General features: G+C 48.7%; 1 protein-coding gene across 3 annotated transcripts in view; it reads right to left on the bottom strand.

Annotated features, from left to right (window-relative positions):
- The window catches only part of Vps35l (VPS35 endosomal protein sorting factor like), a 101,314-nt gene extending 80,917 nt beyond the window's left edge, over positions 1–20,397 (bottom strand). For 2 of the 3 annotated variants that reach the window (XR_378273.2, XM_006508212.2), the window contains exons 1-8: positions 19,800–20,397; positions 16,881–16,980; positions 14,033–14,200; positions 12,327–12,449; positions 10,884–10,908; positions 7,682–7,758; positions 6,641–6,769; positions 330–414 (exon numbers count right to left, since the gene is read on the bottom strand). Coding sequence is in view for 2 of the 3 variants with exons in the window: in XM_006508212.2 (XP_006508275.1) it covers positions 330–414; positions 6,641–6,769; positions 7,682–7,758; positions 10,884–10,908; positions 12,327–12,449; positions 14,033–14,200; positions 16,881–16,980; positions 19,800–19,900 (808 nt within the window). In the remaining variant the exon portion in view is untranslated. The remainder of the gene's footprint in view (positions 1–329; positions 415–6,640; positions 6,770–7,681; positions 7,759–10,883; positions 10,909–12,326; positions 12,450–14,032; positions 14,201–16,880; positions 16,981–19,799) is intronic. The other variant, NM_027815.4, reaches the window with a different exon arrangement.
- Between the last annotated feature and the right edge of the window lie 2,339 nt (positions 20,398–22,736).

Here is a 22,736-nt window from a genome sequence, read left to right as displayed (position 1 = left end):
GCATCCTTCAAATACAGGTAAGTACCATGCATCAGTCAAAATAAAAACGTAACCTGTTACTTTTTTACATATATATATATACAGCATGCTATTCTACATACAAAACCTTTTACATATTAATATAAATATATACAGCATGCTATTGTACATACAAAACCTCTTGACTTGACTTTGCAAGCAGAGAAAAAAAAGTCGCAGAGCAGTCCGTTCTCCCTCGTGACGTACCCCAACGGACTAACGTGATAGCAGAACCCAACGTAAGCAGCACTGGCACTACCTTCTGACAAAACAAAGACATTTTCTAGACCCTCGATGGCTACGGTACTTACCAAACGTATCAAGGATGTCGGTGATGAGGACAAACTTGCTTGGGTAGAACTGAATAACACTCGTGTCTGACAGCAGCTTTGAACACTAGAGAGAGAACAGGAGAGGGCATTCACTCTGGGGTGCCTCACTTGGAGAGCCTCTAAGTGTGGAAAACTGATGATCTCTGAAAGCAAGTTAGCACAGGAATGGGTGCCCAGTCCTGGGTCAGCCTCTCCCACAGGGCACAGGCACGAGAAAAAGCTTTCTTTGCTTTTATTTTAGATCTTTGTGTAGATGGGTGTTTTGTCTGCATGTGTGTGCATGTACCTGCTGCTGCCAGAGGTCAGAAGAGGGTGGCAGATCCCCTGAAATTTGGGTTATAAACGACTGTGAACCATCGTGTGGATGCTGGGACTCGAACCCTAGTCCTCTGGAAGAACAGCCAGTGCTTCTAAATGCCGAGCCGTCCCTACACTTGTACTTTTCCTTTGTGTGCTTGTGTTTGTGTGTGGTATGCATGTGTGCATGCAGCTGTACACCTATGTGTGTGCATATGGAAGTCTAAGGAAGGTGTGAAGAGTCTTTATGCACCTCATTCTCTCGAGGCAGGGTCTCCCCGAGCCTGAAGCTATCTATCACTTTTAGCTAGGCTGACTGGCTTGCTGCCAACGATCTCCTAGAATCTGCTTGGCTCTGCCCCTCAGGACCAGGGTTACAGGAAACCCCTGCCACACCCAGCTTTCTTCCCTGTGCTGGGGATTCAGACGCAAGCCCTCTCATCTGCATGGCAAGTGCTCCTGCAGGGTCCGCCTGCTCCCCAGACCCACCACTTGCTTTTGACAAAAAGAACCAGGATGCTTACAGAGCCTCTACAGAATGTGCTGGAAAGCTTGGCTCTGAGAAAGCCACAAGTTTGAGACTTAATAAAACTTTTCTGAAAGGATCCTCCTTATCTGCTGCACCAGGCAGGGGGGATCTCTGAGCTTGAGCCCAACCTGGCCTACATAGCAAGTTCCAGGATAGCCAGGGCTACGCGGAAAAACCCTGTCTTGAAAAGTAATAATGAAGTAAAAAGTGACAGGGGAAGACAGCTGGCGGCTTCCGAATATGCATGTCCATGCCTGCACAAAAGTGCACACTTATCAATTCACAAATAAAAAATAAACTGGACAAAGAACTGGATTAAAGAAAAGGTCCATAAACACGCATCTCTGTGAGCAGGGCATGCATGTGGTGGTCAGGACATCCAGCAGGCTGAGTCCCCTGGACACGTATTTTCATTCTGGCTCTGGCTCTGGCTCCCAGCATCTAAACCGAGAGTGGCCAAGTTTCTCCTCTGTGTGACATGCCTGTGCATAACCAGTGTCTGGCCTGTGGAAACCCTCTCACAGGGGCAGGGAGCCATGTGCTGTTAAAGCAAAGACGCTTGTGTTATTGCAGCGTTTGGATGCATATGGAATTACAGCCCCTGCTGTCTTGCTCTGTGATCTTCACAGCCCTTTATGAGAGTTCCCAACTTAAACAATCACTCGCAGGGATTCTCGGGGATTTTAGGGCTCAGAAGAAAAAAAAAAATACAATGACCCCAAATCCCAGAGACTATTTACATGCAGACCCCATGGGTCCTAGGAAGATGACATCTCCCACCTCCTCCTCCACCACTGCCATGTAGGGCCCCCTTGTCCACGCACAGCTCAGGCAAGGCTCCAGATTCCACCCAGCTGGGACGTCCCACACAGCTGTGTGCTGACCCCACCCCCACCCCCACAAGTTGCTCTCATGAACATGTGTTTTAGGAAGGATGAGAAAAAAATTTTTTTTTTTTAAATCCAAAGTTAAAAGTTGTAAGAACCTCTTAAAGTAAAATTACCTTATAAAGTACCATTTTAAAGGTCATGGTACTATTTCTAAGACTTTTCTGGTGAGACCGGGGTGTTAAAAGCAGACAATCCCAAAGGACACCCACAGTCTCACAGTCTCACCTTCTTGACTGCCTGACATGAGCTGAATGAAGACGAGAGATGAGCTAATGTGGAAAGAGAAAGCTCACTGGGCTCCGATCCTCCACACAGAACCACAGGCAACTAAGGAGGAAGAGTCTGCCCCAAGGAAGACACAACAATCAGCTAGCCAGTACCAAAATGGTGTGTGTGTGGGTGTGTGTGTGTGTGTGTGTGTGTGCATGCATGGGAAAACAATTTAAAAAAGAGGTCGTGAATCTGAAAGGGGGTAAGGAGGGGTATATGGGATGGTCTAGGGGGAGAAAAGGGAGGAAAAAATATAATTATAATTCTAAAACTAAAAGAAATTTTTTTTGTTTTTGTTCTTGTTTTTCGAGACAGGGTTTCTCTGTATAGCCGTGGCTGTCCTGGAACTCACTCTGTAGATCAGGCTGGCCTCGAACTCAGAAATCCACCTGCCTCTGCCTCCCAAGTGCTGGGATTAAAGGCGTGTGCCACCACGCCCGGCTAAGAAATTTTTTGTTTGTTTGGTTGGTTTTTGGTTTTCTTTTGGGTTTTGTTTTGTTTTGTTTTGTTTTTCAGGACAGAGTTTCTCTGTGTATCCCTGGAACTCACTCTGTAGACCAGGGTGACCTCGAACTCAGAAATCTGCCTGCCTCTGCCTCCCAAGTGCTAGGATTAAAGGCGTGTGCCACTACTGCCCAGCAAAAGAAATCATTTTTAAAAATAAAGAATCTCCAAGGAGCTGCTGGGGAGAGGGTTCAGTGGGTAGAGTGCTTGGCATGCAAGGGTGAGGACCTGAACTCCTGTCAAAAGCCAGGCTTGGTGACAATGTATCAGCAACCCACACTGGGTGGGCAGAGCCTGCTAACCAGACAGTAGATATGAGAGATAAAGAAAGATTCCATTCGAGACTCTGTCTCTCAAAACAAGGGGGGAAAGCAGCTGAGGAAGGATACCCAGCCAACATTAACCTCTGGCCTCCACGCAGGCACCAGGCACGAGCACGAACACACACACACACATACACACGCGTGCACGCACACATACACACGCACGCACACACACACGCACGCAGATAAAGAATCTCAAGCCAAGCATTAAAGAAGCAGTATTTGTAACAAGGGCTCTGCGAGAAGACCATGCCCAAAGACAAGCATGCTGCACCCTCATCGGCGATAAGAACGCCTCCTCTGAGATCCTAATGAAGTAGGCTGGGTACAGCTTGGACATGAAGGGCTCGCACAGCTCCCAGGCTCAGCCTCCCCTGCAGCAGAGGTTGCGGCACACTGCTGTTCACTGACTACTGGCATGGTACAGCAGCTGAGGTACCTGCAGTCAAACTCATCACCATTACTGGAAAAACATTGAAATGGCAGTGGGTGTTTTGTTTTGTTTTCAATGACATTTAATACTGGCTGTTTGCTGGGACGATGGCTCAGTGGTGACGCCTGAGCTCAAATCCCCGAAATCTGAGGGATCCTACAGCAAGACTGAAGGCAGAGGAAGAACGCCCAGAGCATGATGGGCCAGCTAGCCTGGCATGCAAACGCAGCGCAGCAAGAGAACTTGTCAGAAATGAAACGGAAGGCGGGGACTGGCGCGCAAGGCTGTCATGTGACTTTCATACACATGTGTTGGTTCCTGATTACAGTCAGGAGCTGGGGTGATGAAAATGTTCTAAAACCAGACTGTATGAGATGAGATACCTGTGCCGCTGTAAATGCACTAAAAGTCATTGTATTTCCTTTCTTTGCGGAGATAGGTTTTTTATTTTTGTTTTGTTTTGTTTTTTTGAGACATTTCTCTGTGTCGCCTTGGCTGTCCTGAAACTTGCCCTGTTGACCAGGCTGGCCTCAAACTCTGAGATCCACCTGCCTCTGCTTCCTGACTGCTGGGATTAAAAACAGGCACCCCCGCTGCCTGACTGGTAGGTAGGGTCTTAAGACACAGCTTGGGCTAACACCGAACTAGCTATCTGCCAGACCCAGTCTCTCCAGTGCTGGGATGAGATGTGTTCACCATTGTGCCAGGCTCAAAGTCATCGACGTCTAGGCTTAAGCATGCGGTGGTTATGTGCTGAGAAGTACTTTGACTGGGGATGTCAGTGCTGGGATAGAACCCAGGCTCTCCAGGTAGATGAGTGAGTCACAGAGCAAAGGAGGAGCTCTTGCTTATTCCCCTATGCCATATGCCATGCCTTCTTTATTTCCTCATAGAAACCTCCAGAAGCATTTAGAACTTTGGGATCCGGCAGGTAGGAGTAGTCAGACCCTGCTTGGTTCCTTCCCTGAGATGGTGACCTCGGATGGAGTCCCAAGTTCCAGGCTGCGGCCACTCTACAGTGCAAACACCTGCGGCTATCTGAACTCCAAGGCACCCTCAGTTTGCAGGCACGATGGCAGGCCCTTTCTCCCAGAGTATTTACTCTATAAACAACAGGCAAAGGGAACTGGCCCAGCTCCCCCGAGTTGAGAAACCCCAGAAAAGACCACCCTGCCGCACACAGATTCAACTTCAAACACTCCAAGAGCCAAGTGCACAGACCTCTATCAAGAAATGTCCCATTACCATGACAAGAAGTGACAAATGACGCTCTGTGACCAACGTCCCTCTGAACTAAAATGGCTGTTTCAGACATGCTGATCCAAAACCAGCAAAGCAGTGAGATTTCCCTCTTTCACCACGACCTGAGCACTTCTTTCATCTTTCTTCATTTTTTACATGTATTTACTTGTTATGTGTGTGTGAGAGAGAGAAAGAACACTCCACTGTGTGCCATGGCACACATCAGAGGTCAGGCAGTGATATGCAGAGGTCGGTTCTTTCCGACCCACTGTGGTTCTGAGGATCCAACTCAGGTCATCAGGTTAACTCCAAAGGCCTCACTGGCTCCACTGTTTTCTTTTTTTTAAATTTTGCATTGTTGTTGTTATTGCTATTGTTTTTATTTTGAGACAGGTGTCTTCCAGCAGGCTATGTAGGTGAGAATGACCTTGCTCTTCCTACCTCCACTGAGTCCAGAACCTCACTCACCCCAGCACACCAAGGTTACACAGTGCTGGGGATCTAACCCAGGGCTCCCTGCACTCGAGGCACGTACTACACTAACTCAGCCACACACCCAGCCCCTGACTGAAGTACTTTTTGCCAAGAGAAGAGAGTGCAGGGAGCCCTGGGTTAGATTCAGGGCAAAAGTGCAGAATAAAACCTTTTCCTGGAGATGGCGAGGCAGCTTTCTAGCTAAGAGCACTGGCTGCTCTTCCAGAGGACCCGAGTTGAGTTCCTAGCGCCAGCCACTGACAGTCCACAGTGGCCTGTATCTCCTGCTCCCGAGGGCCTGACTCCCTCTACTGGCCCCCATGGGAACCCACACACATGGTATATTCTCACAAAGACACATACACATATGCATAAGTAAACATAAGAAGAGTTGGGCAGTGGGGGCACACGAGGCAGGAGGGTCTCTGGGTTCAAGGCCAGCCTGGACTACAGGGTGAGTTCCAGGACATCCAGGACTACACAGAGAAACCCAGTCTTGAAAAACCAAAAGAAACAAATAAATGTCAGAAAAAGCAAAAAAAAAAAACAAAAAAACAAAAAACCTTTCCTTATAGGACTGACTCCAAGAGCCATCAGCAAATCACCAAGATAATTTGCTGAACATATTTCTCTTTACCGTATGAGTGTATTTTCCTTATATCTTTAAAATGTGTAACAGAGACATTAATCTCAGATTCTTGGAAGACAGTTACCCAAACCTTAGTGTGCACAAATCACAAATGTAATAGCACTTGTCCCAAGGCCTGTGTACCGCACAGCACTGGGTGAATCATTAATTCCATCTGAGCCATATACCCAGCCTGTGTACCGCACAGCACTGGGTGAATCATTAATTCCATCTGAGCCATATACCCAGCCTGTGTACCGCACAGCACTGGGTGAATCATTAATTCCATCTGAGCCATATACCCAGCCTGTGTACCGCACAGCACTGGGTGAATCATTAATTCCATCTGAGCCATATACCCAGCCTGTGTACCGCACAGCACTGGGTGAATCATTAATTCCATCTGAGCCATATACCCAGCCTGTGTACCGCACAGCACTGGGTGAATCATTAATTCTGTCATCTTTGGGCAACAGTGGTTCCTAGAATCGTGGGATGCACAACCTGTGCAGCTGTACACGGTGGCCCTAGGATTAGTCATCTAACAAAAACAGAGTCATAATCACGGCTTCCCAAAGGCCATCTGTGAGGACGGAAGCCATGAATGAGGGTAAGACCTGAGGGAGGACCCTAAAAGCTGAGTACAGTTTTACACAGACATCTAAGAAAGGAAAAAACACAACACCTCCCCCGGCCTGACCTGGATGACGATCTTCAGAGCCTTCACCTTCTGGTCCGAGGCCCAGGCATCCTTCAGAGACTGGTTGAGCTCCTCTATGCGGTTCACATAATCCTGCTGGGTCAGGTTCAGCAGCTCCTTCTGGGATCCCTGGGGGCAGAAAAGGCAGAAAGAACTTCGAGCGCAGGAGGAAAAGGAAAAGTCTCGCCCTCCACATAAGACGGCGAGACACGGGCTGCACTTTGCCACTCGGTGCCACGTCTGCACCTCCGCCTGCCGCTAACAAAGCCAAGATCCTGACCTGGTGCAGATGCTGCACTGGATACCTGGACTTACAGCTTGTGGACGAGTGTTGTGCCCAGCTTGGTACTAGAAGCTCTGGCATAAAAATTTTGGGCTAGGAAGATGGCTCAGCAGTTAAGAACACTCACTGGTCTTACAGAGAACCTGGATTCAGTTCACAGCACCCACGTGGCAGCTCACAGTCAGCTGTCAGTACATCCAGAGGATGCCATACCCGCCTCTGGCTCCCTTGGGCACCAGGCATGCAAAAGGTATGCATATATACATAAACATAAACAAATGGATATATGTGCAGGCAAGCACATGAGACTGTTTTACATGGATGCTGGGAATCAAAGCCAGGTCTCCATGCTTGTACAGCAGCTCCAAACTCCTCAGTTTTTCAGAGCTGGAAAACAAGCCCATTTCTCTAAGCATACACAGGCACTTACAAGGGTCCTGTGGCCACATTCAACAGGCCCTGGGTAAACAATGCTTCGAGGTGGGATCTTTGTGCCATACAAAGCTGTTTCATTGGGGGTGACGCCGCATGGATTTTACTGCTGACAGAGTCCCCAGATCACAGAATTGCCCCTACATCACAAAGTGAAAAGGGGTCTCCGGAAAAAACAGTTTATACCAGGTGAACAGTTAGGCCCCAGCATCTTTCCCTGAACTATGTCAGGGTCCCAGGAGGCCTAGCACAGTGAGCAGCCACCCTTGGCAGAGGCCCGGAGAGTCCCCTGCTCACTGTGGGACTCTCGTAAGTGGCCGACTCACCTCCTCAAAGTCATCCAGCTCTTCCAGCCGCGTCCGAACCTTCTCTGACATGGCAGAAGCCGCAGCCCCACCTCTGCCTACATGGGAGAGACATCGGTCACACGAGCAGTCTTCTCACGCACCCACACCCAGCACTGAGAGACACCTATCACGTGTCACCATGAACTTGTCAGGAAACGATTCATCTCAGAACGCTGCAATAGTGGACCAGCTTCGGCTGCCTCGCGGCCTCAAGGCCTAGGGGAAGCTTTTTCCACCAGCAGCTGCCCCCAGAAGCGAAGTGGGTGGGTGGTCCCAGTCAGGTGAAGCCCTGTGTAGGGTATTTGTGACTCACACTCCACCGTCTGCTTGTTCCTAAAGGAACAGTGCAGAACTCTACCGTGCACTGTTAGTCTTGAAGGGCCTCTCAGGCATGCACTCATGATGGCCTGGCATTACCAAGCCTTTACACTCACCCAGCAACCCACCTCCTCACCTGCCCAGAGCAGGAAGAACATGTCTTCCCAGGCAAACAGGCCTAGCTGCTTCAACCAGCAGCTGTCAACACCATCCCCAGTGCTGGCAGGAGCCAGGATACAGATGATGGACTTGAAGTCACAGGCCAGACACAGGGCAAGGGGATCTGTCCAGACTACTGCTGCCATCCAAGCCTTTCAGAATCATTTTCTTTTCAGGCCCTAGGTTCCTAACCCTGGCATAGACTGGTGGAGTGTCTATTATCGGTTAACAGCATGGCAAAACTATTTAATTACCAAGAACTTCCCTATGACCCACATGCCCAACAGTCACAACTTAAAGGAGAAACATTTGACAATTATCAGAGTTGTAAAGGCTTTCAGTCTGCATAAGGGGAAGATCCTGGGGATCTTAAGGGGCAGCTTGTCCCTCTTTGCAGCAAGGACAGCGTGGAGTGTGGGGAGAGGGTGTAATCCCTGGAAGTCAAGGACCCCGGTGCCTTAGACCCACGAAAATGACTAGGCCTTCCCTTGGTCTGAGCATGGATCATAATAATGCATACAGAACGAGTCAACCACACCTCTCTCCTCCCAGACAACTGTAAGCTGATAAGCTGAAACTGCTCCCCCTACAGAGACGGGCTAACCTCTGGTCATGCTGCTGTACATGGTAAACCTGCCTCCTATTCCACAAAGAGTTTCCAGGCTGATGTGACGGTGTCTTTATCAGAGCACACGGCCCACTGATCCCAGCTTTTCTGTACATGTGTCTATTGTCTCTTCAGTTCCCATCACCCCAGTCAGGCCAGTCCCAAAGCTGGGAACAAACATCACAGCAGTGGGAGCTATTCATATGAGGAACCAGCAAGTGGAAAGGAGGGCCACAGCCAGAAGCTAGTTATAACCATCAGGCCACTAATGAGCCACGGCCCCCTGTACCACCCTCTGAAGATCCCAGCCTCCCAAAACAGCCCTGTGAACATTCCAGACACTGCCCTAAAGATATAGAAATGGCTCAATGGGCAAAAGGCATTGCTACGTACGTTTAAATTCCCAGAACACAAGGAAAAACACCAGGTGGGACTGTCCAAACACTGTGAGTCCCAGCTCTGCCGAGGCAAACAGGAGGACAACAGCCTAGCTAGCTCCAAACTCAGTAAGTGGCCCTGTCTCAAGGGAATAAATGATAGAGAAGGACACTCAATGTCTTCCTCCTCTGACCTCTGCACAGGGAGCTCCTGCCACGCACACAGCACATACATGTACATGTATACCACACACACACACACACAATACAACTATGACTTCATAAAGAACATTTCATATTCAAACATCCAAATAATTTGCCTATTTTAGCTTGTTTTGACTTGCACCCATTCATCCATTCATAATGATTCTATATCTACAACAAATACTATCACCTTAGGAGTGTGTGTGTGTGTGTGTGTGTGTGTGTGTGTGTGTGTGTGTGTGTGTGTGTATTTTTATTATTTTTATTTTTTTAAATAGGAAATCACATAGTACAGGCTGGCCTTGAACTTGCTATGGTAGCTGAGGAGAACTGAACATCTGACCCCCCAAAATGTTCAGGGACCAAAGGCTGGTAAGACTGAGCACATGGGCCTTTTTTTTCCCCAGGGACAAAGCTCTAAGGCAGCAGTTCTCAACGAGAAGTCCACATCCACAGGGTCCCTTAATACCATTGGAAAACACAGGCATTAGTTACATTATGAGTCATAATTGTAGCAAAATTACAGTTATGAAGTAGCAACAAAAAAAATAACTTTCTGGTGGGAAGGGGTCAACCACAACGTGAGGAGCTGTATTAAAGGGTCGCAGCCTTAGGAAGACTGAGAGCCACTGCTCTAGGGCAAAGGAATGGGCCAAGTGTTAGAGAAGACGCCTGTCAGAAACATGTTTGATACACAGGCATGAGCACCTGAGACAGGATCCCTGGAGCTGGCCTGACAGTCAGCCGGCCTAGCTGAATCAGTGAGCTGAACGTTCAGTGAGACCCTGTCTCAAAAGGCAAGGTGAAAAAGCTGGGCATGTTAGCACTGTCTTTAATCCCAGCACTTGGGAGGCAGAGGCAGGCGGATTTCTGAGTTCGAGGCCAGCCTGGTCTACAGAGTGAGTTCCAGGACAGCCAGGGCTGCACAGAGAAACCCTGTCTCGAAAAACCAAAAAAAAAAAGAAAGAACAACAAAAAAAGTCTCCTGTGCTGTCCTGAGGCTTGCTCTGCCTGCGTATTCACAGCAGATGCGCAAAGAGGAATCCCTTGTATGTAAGGCAGGTAGATGTCTGTGAGCTCAAGGCTAGCCTGGTCTATGGTATGTGGAATTCCAAGACAGCCGGAGCTGTCCCCATATCAATAAATAAATCATGTGAAGAGCAATGCTGGCCTCTAGCTTCTACACAGACACAAGAGCAAGGCACGCCTACACACACAGGAAAAGGACCTCAGACTCAGGAGCAGAGGGGTGGGGTCAAAAGCTATCCCGAGCTGGTGCAGAAAGCTCTTGTCCTCTGTTCCTAAAGGTCAACCAGGAAGTCTGCCTTTGACTCCTGGGCGGCTCTCTGGTCTCTTCACTGATGCTCTGCGTGCGTTTCTGTCCAGCATGCACCAGCCTAACCCCTTTCAGCTGTACAAACATCACAGCAGATGCATGACAACGGCTTCCCTTCCTCTATGAATGACGCTGAAGGCACAGGCAGAATTTACCTATCAAAACAAAAGCTCATCTTACCTTTTTCTGATCCCATAAACAGATTCTGCAGAAACAAGCAAACAAACAATAATTAATGTGTTTCATTTTTTTAAAATTACGTTAATTTTGTGGACGGGAATTATGTGCAAGTGAGCGCTGGTGCCCTCAGAGGTGTGGGGTCCTCTGAAGTTAGACTTACAGGCAGCTCAGCTGCCTGATACAGATGCTTGGAATTGAACTCAAGTCCTGTGGAAGACCACTAAAAACCACCTAGAAGTTGAATTTTAACGCATGTGGGGACTAGCCAAGTGGGACATCAAATAGCACAACTTTTGGTCTAATAGCACCGAGTAGTAGACCCATTTTGGACATCCTTAAATCCAAGTTTCTCAGCATCATGCCCCTGCCTCTGTGAGTTCTACAGCTTCACTCTGTGGGGCCTAGCCTCTGCACTGTGGAGTTTTACAGCCTCTCTGACCTCCACCCACAACACGCCAAGCAACCTCTAGAGTTGTAACAGGCAAAAATAACTCTAGACATTTTCAGATGATGCTCAGGGGTTAAAAGGACTGATGCCTGAGAAGTGCTTCTCTGAATTAACCTATGCATTCAAGAAGAAAGAAGACACACCATTCAATAGCCAATCAGTTTTTCTTATCATTCTGTTCAGCACGCCCTGTGGAAAGCAGGCAAGAGAAGTGCTTTGGGAACACAGTCAAAAGACATGAAGCTACACTACCCAGCCAGCCTCCCTTGCAGCTATATGCTATCCATGGCCACCACCCAAACCACAGCAACTGCAGTGCTGAGGGACTACCTGGAGAAACATCCCTTGGATGGAGGGACTACAGCTTCCTTTTGCTTTCCTTCTAGCAACTTACACATACGGCAACACTAGAAACATCTGAGGAGTGAGACAAAAGATGGAAACCTGTTCCGAGAAGTTGTCACTCCAGCCCTGGACTCCCCACCTCTGGACCTCCTCAGAATAGGGACAGACATAACGTTCTTAATGCTGTCCAAGGAGAGAACTTGGGTTACAAGTTCTGAACCTGACCATAGCTAGCACAGTACTAACTGGTTGCCCGGAAAGAGCACTGCTCATCTGAGCACCTCCTGGGGGAAGTAACTTGCCTGGGGCAAAGGGAAGGCCCCTACTTTACACCTTCTCTAGACACAGCCAACGACCTCACCCACTAGCCACTCCAGAAGCAAGCTTCCAGCTCCAAGGGGGACACAGGGAGGGAGGTGAACCCTGCCCTCCTCTTCCATTCTTAATTCATGCCTTTAATTAGATGCCTTTGTGGGTGCCCTCCCCAAGGGGCCCATGCTGCCAATTCCTTTTCTGAATTGAGCTGCACCCCTAACCCTTAACATGTTGCCATTTAAGAAGCCAATTGGCACACAAATAACACTGACACAGGAGAGGAACTCTAGGGCCCGGGAGCTGGCTGGCTGGCTGACATGCAGCTGGGTACTCACAATAGACAGCTTCTCTGTAGTTGTGTACCGGGCAAGGATTTCCACACGTTTGTTGGCCCAGGGCTCGAAATCAGGTCCCACGAAGGAGTTCTCATCCTTATCACGTTTCTTTCTGGAGCTGTCCTAAGGGGGGCAAGGCAACTACCTCAGGATGGATGCTTTTGTTGGCATTGTCGGTTTGGTTTCTCAGGACTCTGAGCCTGCCAGGCAAGCGCTCTACCACCGGGCTACACTCCAGCCCAGCAACGCTGCTGTTTTCCCTTTTCTTTTTCTTTCTTTTTTTAAATGGTCTTTTGAGACAGGGTTTCTTTGTGTAGCCCTGGCTGTCCTGGAACCAGACTGCTTTTGCCTCCCAAGTGTTGGGATTAAAGGCATGGGCCACCACCACCAGGCCACAATAATGGTCATTCCTCAGGCAGTCTTTGAGGCAAGATTTCTCAATGGCCTAGACTTTACCTATTGGGCCAAATTAACTGGGCAAGCGAGCCCTAGGGATCCATCCTTCCCTCCCCACACTGGGATTATAAGAATGAACCATTTTTGCATGAGTTCTTGGCACTAAATACAGGTCTTCATGCTTGCGAGGCATGGAGGTGAAGATGGGCTCGCTAGAGCAGTTTAGCTCCCTAGACTAGCTAATTCTGTGTTTCTAGGGTCAAGTGACACTCTTCCTCAACATATCAATACGTAAGGTGGCGATCAATCCAGAAAGACACCTGATGTTGGCCTCTGACCTCCAAGTACAAGCAAGTATACACGCATCCCCCACACATGCAAACACACATACACATCCTCTGACCTACACACATGCAGGCACAACAGTCATGCACATAAAGTAGATTTTTAAAAGGTTTGTAAAGCACACTGAAAAAGAAATTTTTCCCAGCAATCCAAATAGTGGAAGATTAAAATAACTGTTAATATTCAATCAAGGGAAGAAATGAGACTTAGCATTGCTGGCAGGAATACAGACCACTAAGCCTTTGAGGGGATGGCTCAGAGGCAGCACTCAGAACAGCACACATCTATGCCTTCATCCAGAAGGGAGCTTTCTAGGACTCTCCCCTGCACAGACCCCTGCACACGGGCACCATGAGGTGTGTACATATTCAAGAGACGTTGGTGTGTTTTCAATGCTAGCAGACACCCCTAGACGCCATGGGCAGCAACAGAGGAATCAGAATATAATGCAGCCATGCAAAATAACAAGGTCACGGTGTGAAAAGTTATCTAAGACATGCTGTCAAGTCAAAACGATAAAACAAAGCACGCTGAGGGGCTGAGGATCTAGGATGTGGCTCAGTTGGAAGAGGGCTCGCCTCGCAGGCACAAAGCCCTGGGTTCAGTCCCTAGCACTGAACAAACTGGCAGTGGTGGCTCTTACTGGTAAATGTAGAGCCTTTGGGAGGCAGAGGCAGGGGGGTCAGAAGTTCAAGGGCATTCTCACATAGGCCAGTGTGCACTACAGGAAACCCTGTCTTTAGAAAAACATTAATAAATAAAAATAAAGAGAGAGAGAGAGACCTCACAGATCTCTCCCCGCCTCGCTCAGACAACATTCTTAATCAAATTCCTCTGGGTACCTGGAGGTCCTGAACTCTCACAATCAGGATGCCCCAATGCATTATGGGTGAAACTTCAAACCTCCATCCCCGCAGGAAAAGACCCGACACCCACAAGGCCTGCTGCTGGCCAGGCTGCCTTACTGTGACTGTTCCTGTGGCTGCCGGGTCCGAGGTGGCTGCAAACATGGAGAGCGGGTCGGTGCCATCGAGGACGCTGCTCAGAGGATCGATCACGGAGCTGGAAGAGGAGGAGGAGGTAGAAGACGTGCTTCCTTTCCGGCTCACTTTCTTTGTCTTTGACTCCGTGACCTGTGGAGCAAGTTGTGCAGTGGAGGTCATCTGACTGACTGCGTCAGGGGACAGTCAACTAGGCCACTTAATCTTGCTGTGGAAGCTAGACTGACCAGTCATTTGTGGCAGAGGCGATGCTTATGTTCTGTGAAAAACTGGCATGACCCAGTATCTCCATGGCCTCCACAATGTAGCTGGTCCCCGGAAAGACCAGCCATGCCCAGGTACCGGGAACTTCAGGCTCATTCCCACCCTCCAGGGAGGACAAGGCCAGCAATGGAGTTAAAAGCAATCAACCTGATCACTGAGAGTCTCCCCCACATTAAATCCCTTATCAAAGGCACTTGGGGAGCGTCTGTGAAGATGACAAGGGGGTGATAGGGAGTCTCCAGGTCATCCCACACACATCTTCTCCAGGTCCCTGCCTCCAGCCGGCCAGTGGGGAGAGCTTCCTTAAGCTCCGAGCACTGCCTCAGCAAATTAACAGAACCCAAGGAAGAACACGACCTTATGGAGGTCAGAGGCACAGGGCACACTCTGGACTTGGCCCTGGTAACCGAAGTGTCGTCTGGTGCTAGCTATCTCTAAGTAGGGTTAGACCCAAAGTATCCCCAAAGCTGGTATCTGCTAGAGAATTGCTTGCTGGTTACTGATATGTGGGGTCACAGTGCGTTATGTACGGACTGTGAGTAGAAAAGAAGGTACTTATAATTAGCTTGCTCTGATGCTGCTTGAATTCAAATGCTAAATTCTGTAGCCAAGATCTGGTTGCTCCAAGACAAGCAAATCCTCACGCATGCCAGCTTTTGTTGTATAAACCTTGCCCTCCATGAGTTATCCATGATTGCTTAATAAAGATATCTATAGCCTGTAGCTGGGCAGAAGAGAGGTATGCGGAGCTTGGGTTCCTGGGCTCTGGGTCTGAGACAAGGACCATGAGGAAAGACAAGAGGGGAGAAAGAAGAAGCAGCCATGGGTAGCAAGATCGTGAGCCCATGGCCATGAGGGCCGGCCTGTTGGGATAGCAGCAGTCCGGGCAGAACATGGCAAGTCATATCTCAGGGTTACTGACAGGGAAGTAGACAAAATAGCATAGAGGGTTGATATCTGCCCAGCAAATATAAAGGTTCTGTGTCTTTTATTTGGGAACTAAATGAGCTAAGATGGGGTAGAAACCCCCAAATATCTACCACAACAGAAACTGGCTTTTCTGTCTGGAACACTGTCAGAATCAGCTGGATGGTCACCCAGTTGGTGGGCAGGACTAGGAAGGCCAGACTATCCTAGTGCTCAGCATGCAGCCAGAGGGCCTGTTTTCCATTTGCTTGTGAGTGGATACGGAACCTGGGAGCTCTGCTAGAGCAGCAAGTGTTTTAACTGTGAAGCCATCACTCCAGCCCTGGAAATCTGCTTTCTAACAAGGTCACCACGTCATCTGCCTGGAGGCAATGGTCCTTGTAGGATGGCCCACACTCAGTGTCCAAGGTTCTATGACTGAATGTTCAATAAAAATCTGGGCACTTAGCTGGGCGTGGTGGCACATGCCTTTAATCCCAGCACTCGGGAGGCAGAGGCAGGCGGATTTCTGAGTTCAAGGCCAGCCTGGTCTACAAAGTGAGTTCCAGGACAGCCAGGGCTGCACAGAGAAACCCTGTCTCGAAACCCTCCCCCCCCCCAAAAAAAAAAAAAATCTCAGCACTTGTCTTGGGGTGTGGCTCAGTAATAGAGCACCTGACTAGTAAGAACCGAAAACTGCATCTGAGCTGGCCAGTGCAGACTGTCATTTCTTAAACTGTACAGTACAACAGCTCTTGACACAATGGTGACACAGTACTGGCTATTATGAGTTACACAAGCATTGCATTTATGTATTTATTTTATTATTATTATTATTATCATTATCATTATTATTATTATTATTATTATTATTATTAGTTTTGTTTTGTTTGAGACAGGGCTTCTCTATATAACCCTGGCTATCCTGGAACTCTCTCTATAGACCAGGCTGGCCTCGAACTCAGAAATCCGCCTGCCTCTGCCTCCCAAGTGCTGGGATTAAAGGTATGCGCCACCACTGCCTGGCTAAGCATTGCATTTATTTATTTATTTATCATTTATTTTGAGACAGCTTCACATAGCCAGGGCTGACCATGACCTCTTGCCCCTCCTCCCCTCCCCTCCTGAGTATGAAGATGACAGGCGTGTGCTACCACACCTGGTGCACATGCGATTTAAAGCACATGGCAGGCTGTGTGTAGGTTAGATACAAGTTCTATATCAGAACCTTGGGAGGGTTTCGGTACCTGAAGCCAGGCTTTCCAGGACACTAAGGGACAAGGGGCAGCTGTATTTGCTAGTAAGTGCTGACATAGTGGGGGGTGGGGGGGTGGGGGAGGACCAGCCGGTCTCTTGTCAGCTCTTACTTTGTTTTACTGAACAGTCTAAGATGTTCTTTGGAGCAGTCCAACTCAACACTCCATCCCACGCCTACCCCCTCTCCACCTGCCCCAGGTGGCCAGAGTGACTCCTACTGTTATAGATCAGAAAGCTTCCAAGTCAGGAGTCCTCACCCTCTCCCCACAGCAAGGAGGACAGGAGGAGGTGGGAGTGCAGAGGGCTTGATTGACACATGCATAAGCAGTGGCCAACAGGAAAGCAAGGGACTGGGCCTGCTGGAGGGAGACTGCGCAGGACTCACAGTGATGGGCTTCAGCGGGTGGTAGTCGCCGCACTCCAGAGGCACTGTCTCCAACCTGCAAGACGCCAGCTCCGCCTTGTAGTTCCTGTTCCGGGAATGCCTGCGTATAAGTAAGACACTTGGCGAATCAGAAAGGTGACAAGGTAACACCAGATGGGTGACTGAGACCTAAAATGTTATCTAGACTCCACTGATGGGGATCAACTTGGAGCATGTAATGTTGCTAGCAAGAAGACTACAAAACACTAAAAAAAGGGCTGGAGAGATGGCTCAGCGGTTAAGAGCACTGACTGTTCTTCCAAAGGTCGTGAGTTCAAATCCCAGCAACCTCATGATGGCTCACAACCATCTATAATGAGATCTGATACACTCTTCTGGGTGTCTAAAGAAAGCTACAGTGTACTTACATATAATAAATAAATTAATCTTTAAAAAAAACACTAAATAAAAAACATAAAAATTATTTTATTATTTATTTGAAATCACTATGTGGCCCAGGCTAGCCTAAAACTCCCTAGGTAGTTGAACATAACCTTGAACTCCTGATTGTCATGAAACTCCACCTTCTAAGTCTTGCAATTCCTGGCATGCTCTATCACACCCCATTTAATCCATACTAGGGATGAAACCCAAAACGTGTGTGCCAGGTGAGGACTCTACCAGCTGCTGTGAAAACAATTCTGAAGCTGTCTGTAGGTACAAACTCTGCCAACAAATCCTCGATGTGTGAGTTCAGATCCAGTGCACAGGAGGCACTAAGAAGAGCCCGGCTTCCCCAGCCTGTGTCCACGGTGTTGGCTGACTGGTGGCGTGAACCAAGCAAACAGCAGGTGGCTGCTGGGAGGCCAGGCAGCCATAGCTTGGAGCAAACCTCCCAGAGCTGAACAGACACAGCAGGGCTCAGGGAACCTGGGCCCAGGGGACTTCCCGGAGCAGGACAGATATGGCAGGGCTGAGGGTTCCCAGCCAGGGCCTGGAGGAGGGGCCCCAGAAGAGTAAGTTCCTGAGATACAAGAAAAAAGCCCAGGCTGGGCATCTGCAAAAGACAGGAGGCAACCAGAAAAAAAAAAAAAAAAAAAAGAAAGGGCAATTGTAGCTTTATCAGCTCAGGACTGATAAAGAGGAAGGCTCAGTGAACAGGACAATGAGGGAGGAGCCTGAGCACTGGGCAGAGGAGGAAGAACAGCATCACAGAGGGGAACCTCAACACTGGAGGGGTCTGGAAGAACGGCCACACGCACTTGAGAAGGGAAAGAGAAGCGCCATCTCGTCAGAGTCCCCCCAGCACACTGATCTGATCACTAGGCCTCAGGGAGAACCCCTCAGGTGGCTTTACCCACAATTCCCTCTTAGTAACTTCCTACCGGCTTCTGGTGACGCTTTGCTACTCTGTCCCCTTCACTGTCCCCTTCACTGTGCAGCGAAGCCCATCCTCTCCTATAGCGTGCTCTGCCATCGCTGCCTCACCACCACCACCACCACCATCACTAAACACACTCAACCTTACTATCTCAACAGTTGCCAAAAATCAGACTTTTTCACTAATAAAGATATAGGTACCTCCCATTCGTACACCCCAGAACAGTTTGTCCTGGTTACACTGGCTGATTCCCACTACTTTCCCTCATTTAGGGAAAGAGCAAACTCCAAGATCCAAGTCCCTAGAATTCACATGGCAGGCTGCACGACTTTAGGTCAACTCGCATCCCATGGTCTCAAATGAAAAGCGGACTTGGTTAACTAAGTTAGCTAAGAGGCTAACGCTGACCACTAAGCACGTCCCTTGAGAAATGCGCTCTCTGGAGCAGAGGCACACTTCCCCTGGGCCTCATCAGCTCCCTCATGCATCGACAGGAACAATCACCGGGAAGAAGACGGACACAATTCTGTCTCTCTCATTAAAGAACACGAAGTCAGTGGGTAAAACTGAAAGATGGGCGTGCACTCCCACACACTTGCTCAAGAGAGACGGCTACAGAGACCATAGGCACGAGCAGAGCTGGGGTCTCAGCAGTATGGAAAACGAAAACATCCAAGGTTAAGCCAGCACAAGCAGGTGAAGCCAACCCACGGTGTGATACGGCACCACGCTGACGTGCTGTGTCCTTAAGTGGTCACTTAAGAGTCTGCAGGGTGGAGTGAATTAAAGTGTCCGGCCAAAAAGCCAGAGGGTTGATGTTGGTTATGTTCAAGGCCTAGCGCTACAAATTTCTTTCATGCTCAAACGCAGAAATTTTGCCCCTGAGATGCAAGGTCTCCAACGTCCAACCACATTATCATCCGCTTATCCTATGTGGGTTCTTTATCGACACAAATCACCTGTGACAACCTAAAGGTCACCTCACTTCTAAGCACAAAAAGGCCCGTATGCCAGTCACTTGGGTACACACTATTCCTTCCTGCTTGGTGAGCTCGTATGCATCCTGCAAGACCCAGTTGAAGGCTCTTCTCTGCAGTCTACCCAAGCCGCCAGGGGAGTTGACTGACTGCCCCCTCTCTCCTTTGGGCGTGTCCTCTCTCTAATACGTTCTACTACGTTGAACAACGAGGTAAAGAAGCGTGTCTGGGGACCCTACATAGAGTAGGGTGAATGGTCCCACTTTACAGATGAGAAAGTCTAAGGAGCTCAAGGAACAAGCGACCAGGTCTCCCAGGTGCAGACTCCGGGCGAATTCATCCCCTTCCCCAGAACTCCCAGGCGTGCCAACGTCTCCCAAGGAGGCGGAAGCCTTGGATGGAGTCCGTCTGAGTGAAGGAGCTGCGGAACAGAGGAGAGGAGCAGAGTACTGACAGCGGTTCTGCTCTTCCGTAGTCCTGACAGCCCGGGCGGGGACGGAGGCCACCGATCCCAACAAGGAGGACTGCCCACCCCCACTGAGAGGAGCCCTCCCCGAAGCCTACTAGCGGGTTTTTCCTTACCAGGGAAAGACAGCCATCTTCCCAGTCACATGATCGCCTGTTTTCCGCGTCCAGCCCCTTTTCTCACATCCAGGGAAGCTCGGCCCCGCCCCAGACGCCATGATTGTGAAGGGCAGCTTCCGCTCTGAAGATCCCGGGCTCCGTCATCCGCCATGATTGTGAGGGGCAACTTCCTCCGGATTCCGATCCTCCGCAGTTGTATCGGGCAATGGCCCGGCAAAACCCAAGCTCCGTCATCGGCCTTGATTTTATTTTTTCTTTTTATTTTGTTAATAGAAATCCATTTACGTCTGCCTCCGAATGATGGGATTAAAGGCCTGCATCACCACGCCTTGCTTAAATCCCATTCGTATTATGTAAATATGTGCACGGAGGTCAGTGGATAACGGACAGGTGTTGGTCCTTTCTTCGCTTGGCACTAGATGCCATTACCTTCTGAGCCATCCCATTCACACACACACACACACACACACACACACACACGATGCCATTACCTTCTGAGCCATCCCATTCACACACACACACACACACACACACACACACACACACACACACACACACACACACACCGCCCCCCAGTCTTGTAAGGGGTAAGACGCCACTGGCTGCTTGGCCCGCCTGCGCCCTCTAGTGACAAAAAGGAGTGCACACACCCATCCCTGCTGAGGGCCAGACACAAGTGATTATGAAGTGAATTCTGTTTGGTGTGGGTTCTCTTCATGCTTCGTAAGGATGAACACTTTGGGCATTTTCCCCCCACTACTGACAATCTACGTCCGAATACGGGCAAGCAAGTTCTGTTCTTGACCACAGAACTTTGGCGCTCCTGTTTTAAGCCCCACCCCACCCCACCCCCATGGATAAATTATGATAGGGTGACTGCACTCAATGCACTTTGCCCACTCCCTTCTCAATAGAAACTTCTGGAGTATCTATCATTAATCACTTGTTTTTGGAAAACTGATGCTCAAAGCTGGTGAGTGTCAAACTCTAACTCAAATAAGAATGGATTAAGACTGGGAAATTAGCAGACTGTCTATTCATACCATCCTGGTTCTACTCCCAAGTGCATTTCCTTATGGAAAGAGCAGCATCCTCTTATGCGTTCTGGAAAAGGCAACGGAATATACTTTAACTAGGACTGACATTTTCAGAGTCCCAGTTTCTTCCTCTGTGAAACTGAGCTAACTGCTAAGGTGACAGGAGGTTATAAAATCCCTGTCTCCGGGGCAAACCTCAGATGCTGTAGTTAGTGAGGCAGGCAAGACAGGCTGCTCTTGGTTGGCCTTTGCTCTCAGAGCCTTTCTCTCTGTAGCGCTGACCCTGGTCTATAACAGAGCAGGGCATCTACTGTAAATGGGCATGCCACTTGCCTGGGGACTGTAAAACAGTGGCTCTGGGATAGTTGTGTGTACAATTCTAGGGGACACTGCTGTTGGTGGTTCCTTTGAAAGAATGGTAGCAGTTTGGGTGGTAAGAAGCAACTATGAGGCACTAAAGGCAGGGGACCAATTGTCCTTCGTACATTCGTCAAACCCATCCCATCTTATGTATAAAATAGATGATGGGGAACTATCATAAAACAGGCTACATTTCTGGAAAGGATAGATAACTAAAGGGTTCTTCTTACCACATGCTAAGACCATGGTTTTGTGGCATCTCTGTCAGTGTCCCTAAAGAACTGTAAAATCTGGGCTGGAGAAATGCGTTATCTGGTAAGCACTTGCTGTTCTTCCAGAAAACCCAGATTTGATTTCTAGAACCCAAACTCACAACCATCTGTATCTCCAGTCCCAGGGGATCTGATGCCCTCTTCTGGCCTACAGAGGTACATGTGGTATAGAGACACACATACAGGCAAAATATTTATATACATCAAATAACTAAGTCTAAAAAAAAGAATCTTTTAAAGAAACTGGAGAAGGGCCATGGAAAAACACTGAATATAGAGAGCAGTTTTAAATGGAAACATTTTGTTCCTTTGCTTACATTGTTGTTGAAAATGGTTTTACTTTGTAGTCCTGGCTGGCCTGGAGGTATTGGTCCTCTGCCTTAGCCTGGTAGGTGCTAGGGTTGTTGGCATGGGACACTGCACTCAGCTTCTAATTGTGTGTGTGTGGCATGTGCACATGTCTGATTGTCCATGTATGAGCATATGGAGGCCAGAGGTCAATAGCTAGTATTTTCCTTTATTACTCTCCAACTTACGTTTTGAGACAGCACACCTTTCTCCCCCTCTCCCCCTCCCTCCCTCCCCTCCTCCTTCTTCCTCTCTCTCTCTCTCTCTCTCTCTCTCTCTCTCTCTCTCTCGTTCTCTCCCTCTCTCTCTTGTTCTCTCCCTCTCTCTGGCTTTCTGTCTGTCTCCTTGAATTTGAAGCTGTGAATGGCTGGCCAGCAAGCCTGTCAACGCTATCCCCACACAGAGGTATTTGGGTTGCAGGTGCACACCTTTTGCCATTTTGACACAGGCACTAGGGATCTAGAAAGTCTTCATGCTTGCACAGCAAGCGCTTTGTCCAGATGGCTCCCCAAATCCAATTTTTAAATCTATTTATATGTATTGGTGTGTTTCCTGCATGTATGTTGCTGTATCATGCATATATCTGTGGAGGCCAGAAGAGGATTTCAGGATACCCTGAAGCTGGATAATTGGGAGGTCACCATTGAGTGCTGAAAATCAAACTGGGTCCTCTGGAAGAAGACCAATGTTCTTAGCTGAGCCGTCTCGTCTCTCAGGTCTTAAACTTATTTTTAACTGATATATGACAGGTCTGACACAACTCTTAGGGATGTTGTTACAGTTATCAAAGAAGCTGCACTGCATTCTATCCCAAGATCTTTGTTTTTAGAACTTAATGTGGTGCTAGGGGTGGAACCTCAGACTTGGTGCCTGCTTAGTGTGCTGGCTGGTCTTATGTCTACTTGACACAAGCTAGA

The sequence above is a fragment of the Mus musculus genome, chromosome 7, assembly GCF_000001635.26.
Source record: "Mus musculus strain C57BL/6J chromosome 7, GRCm38.p6 C57BL/6J".
NCBI classification, from domain to species: domain Eukaryota; kingdom Metazoa; phylum Chordata; class Mammalia; order Rodentia; family Muridae; genus Mus; species Mus musculus.
The sequence above is the reverse complement of the archived record's forward strand: the minus strand, read 5'-3'. Positions and strand labels throughout refer to the sequence as shown.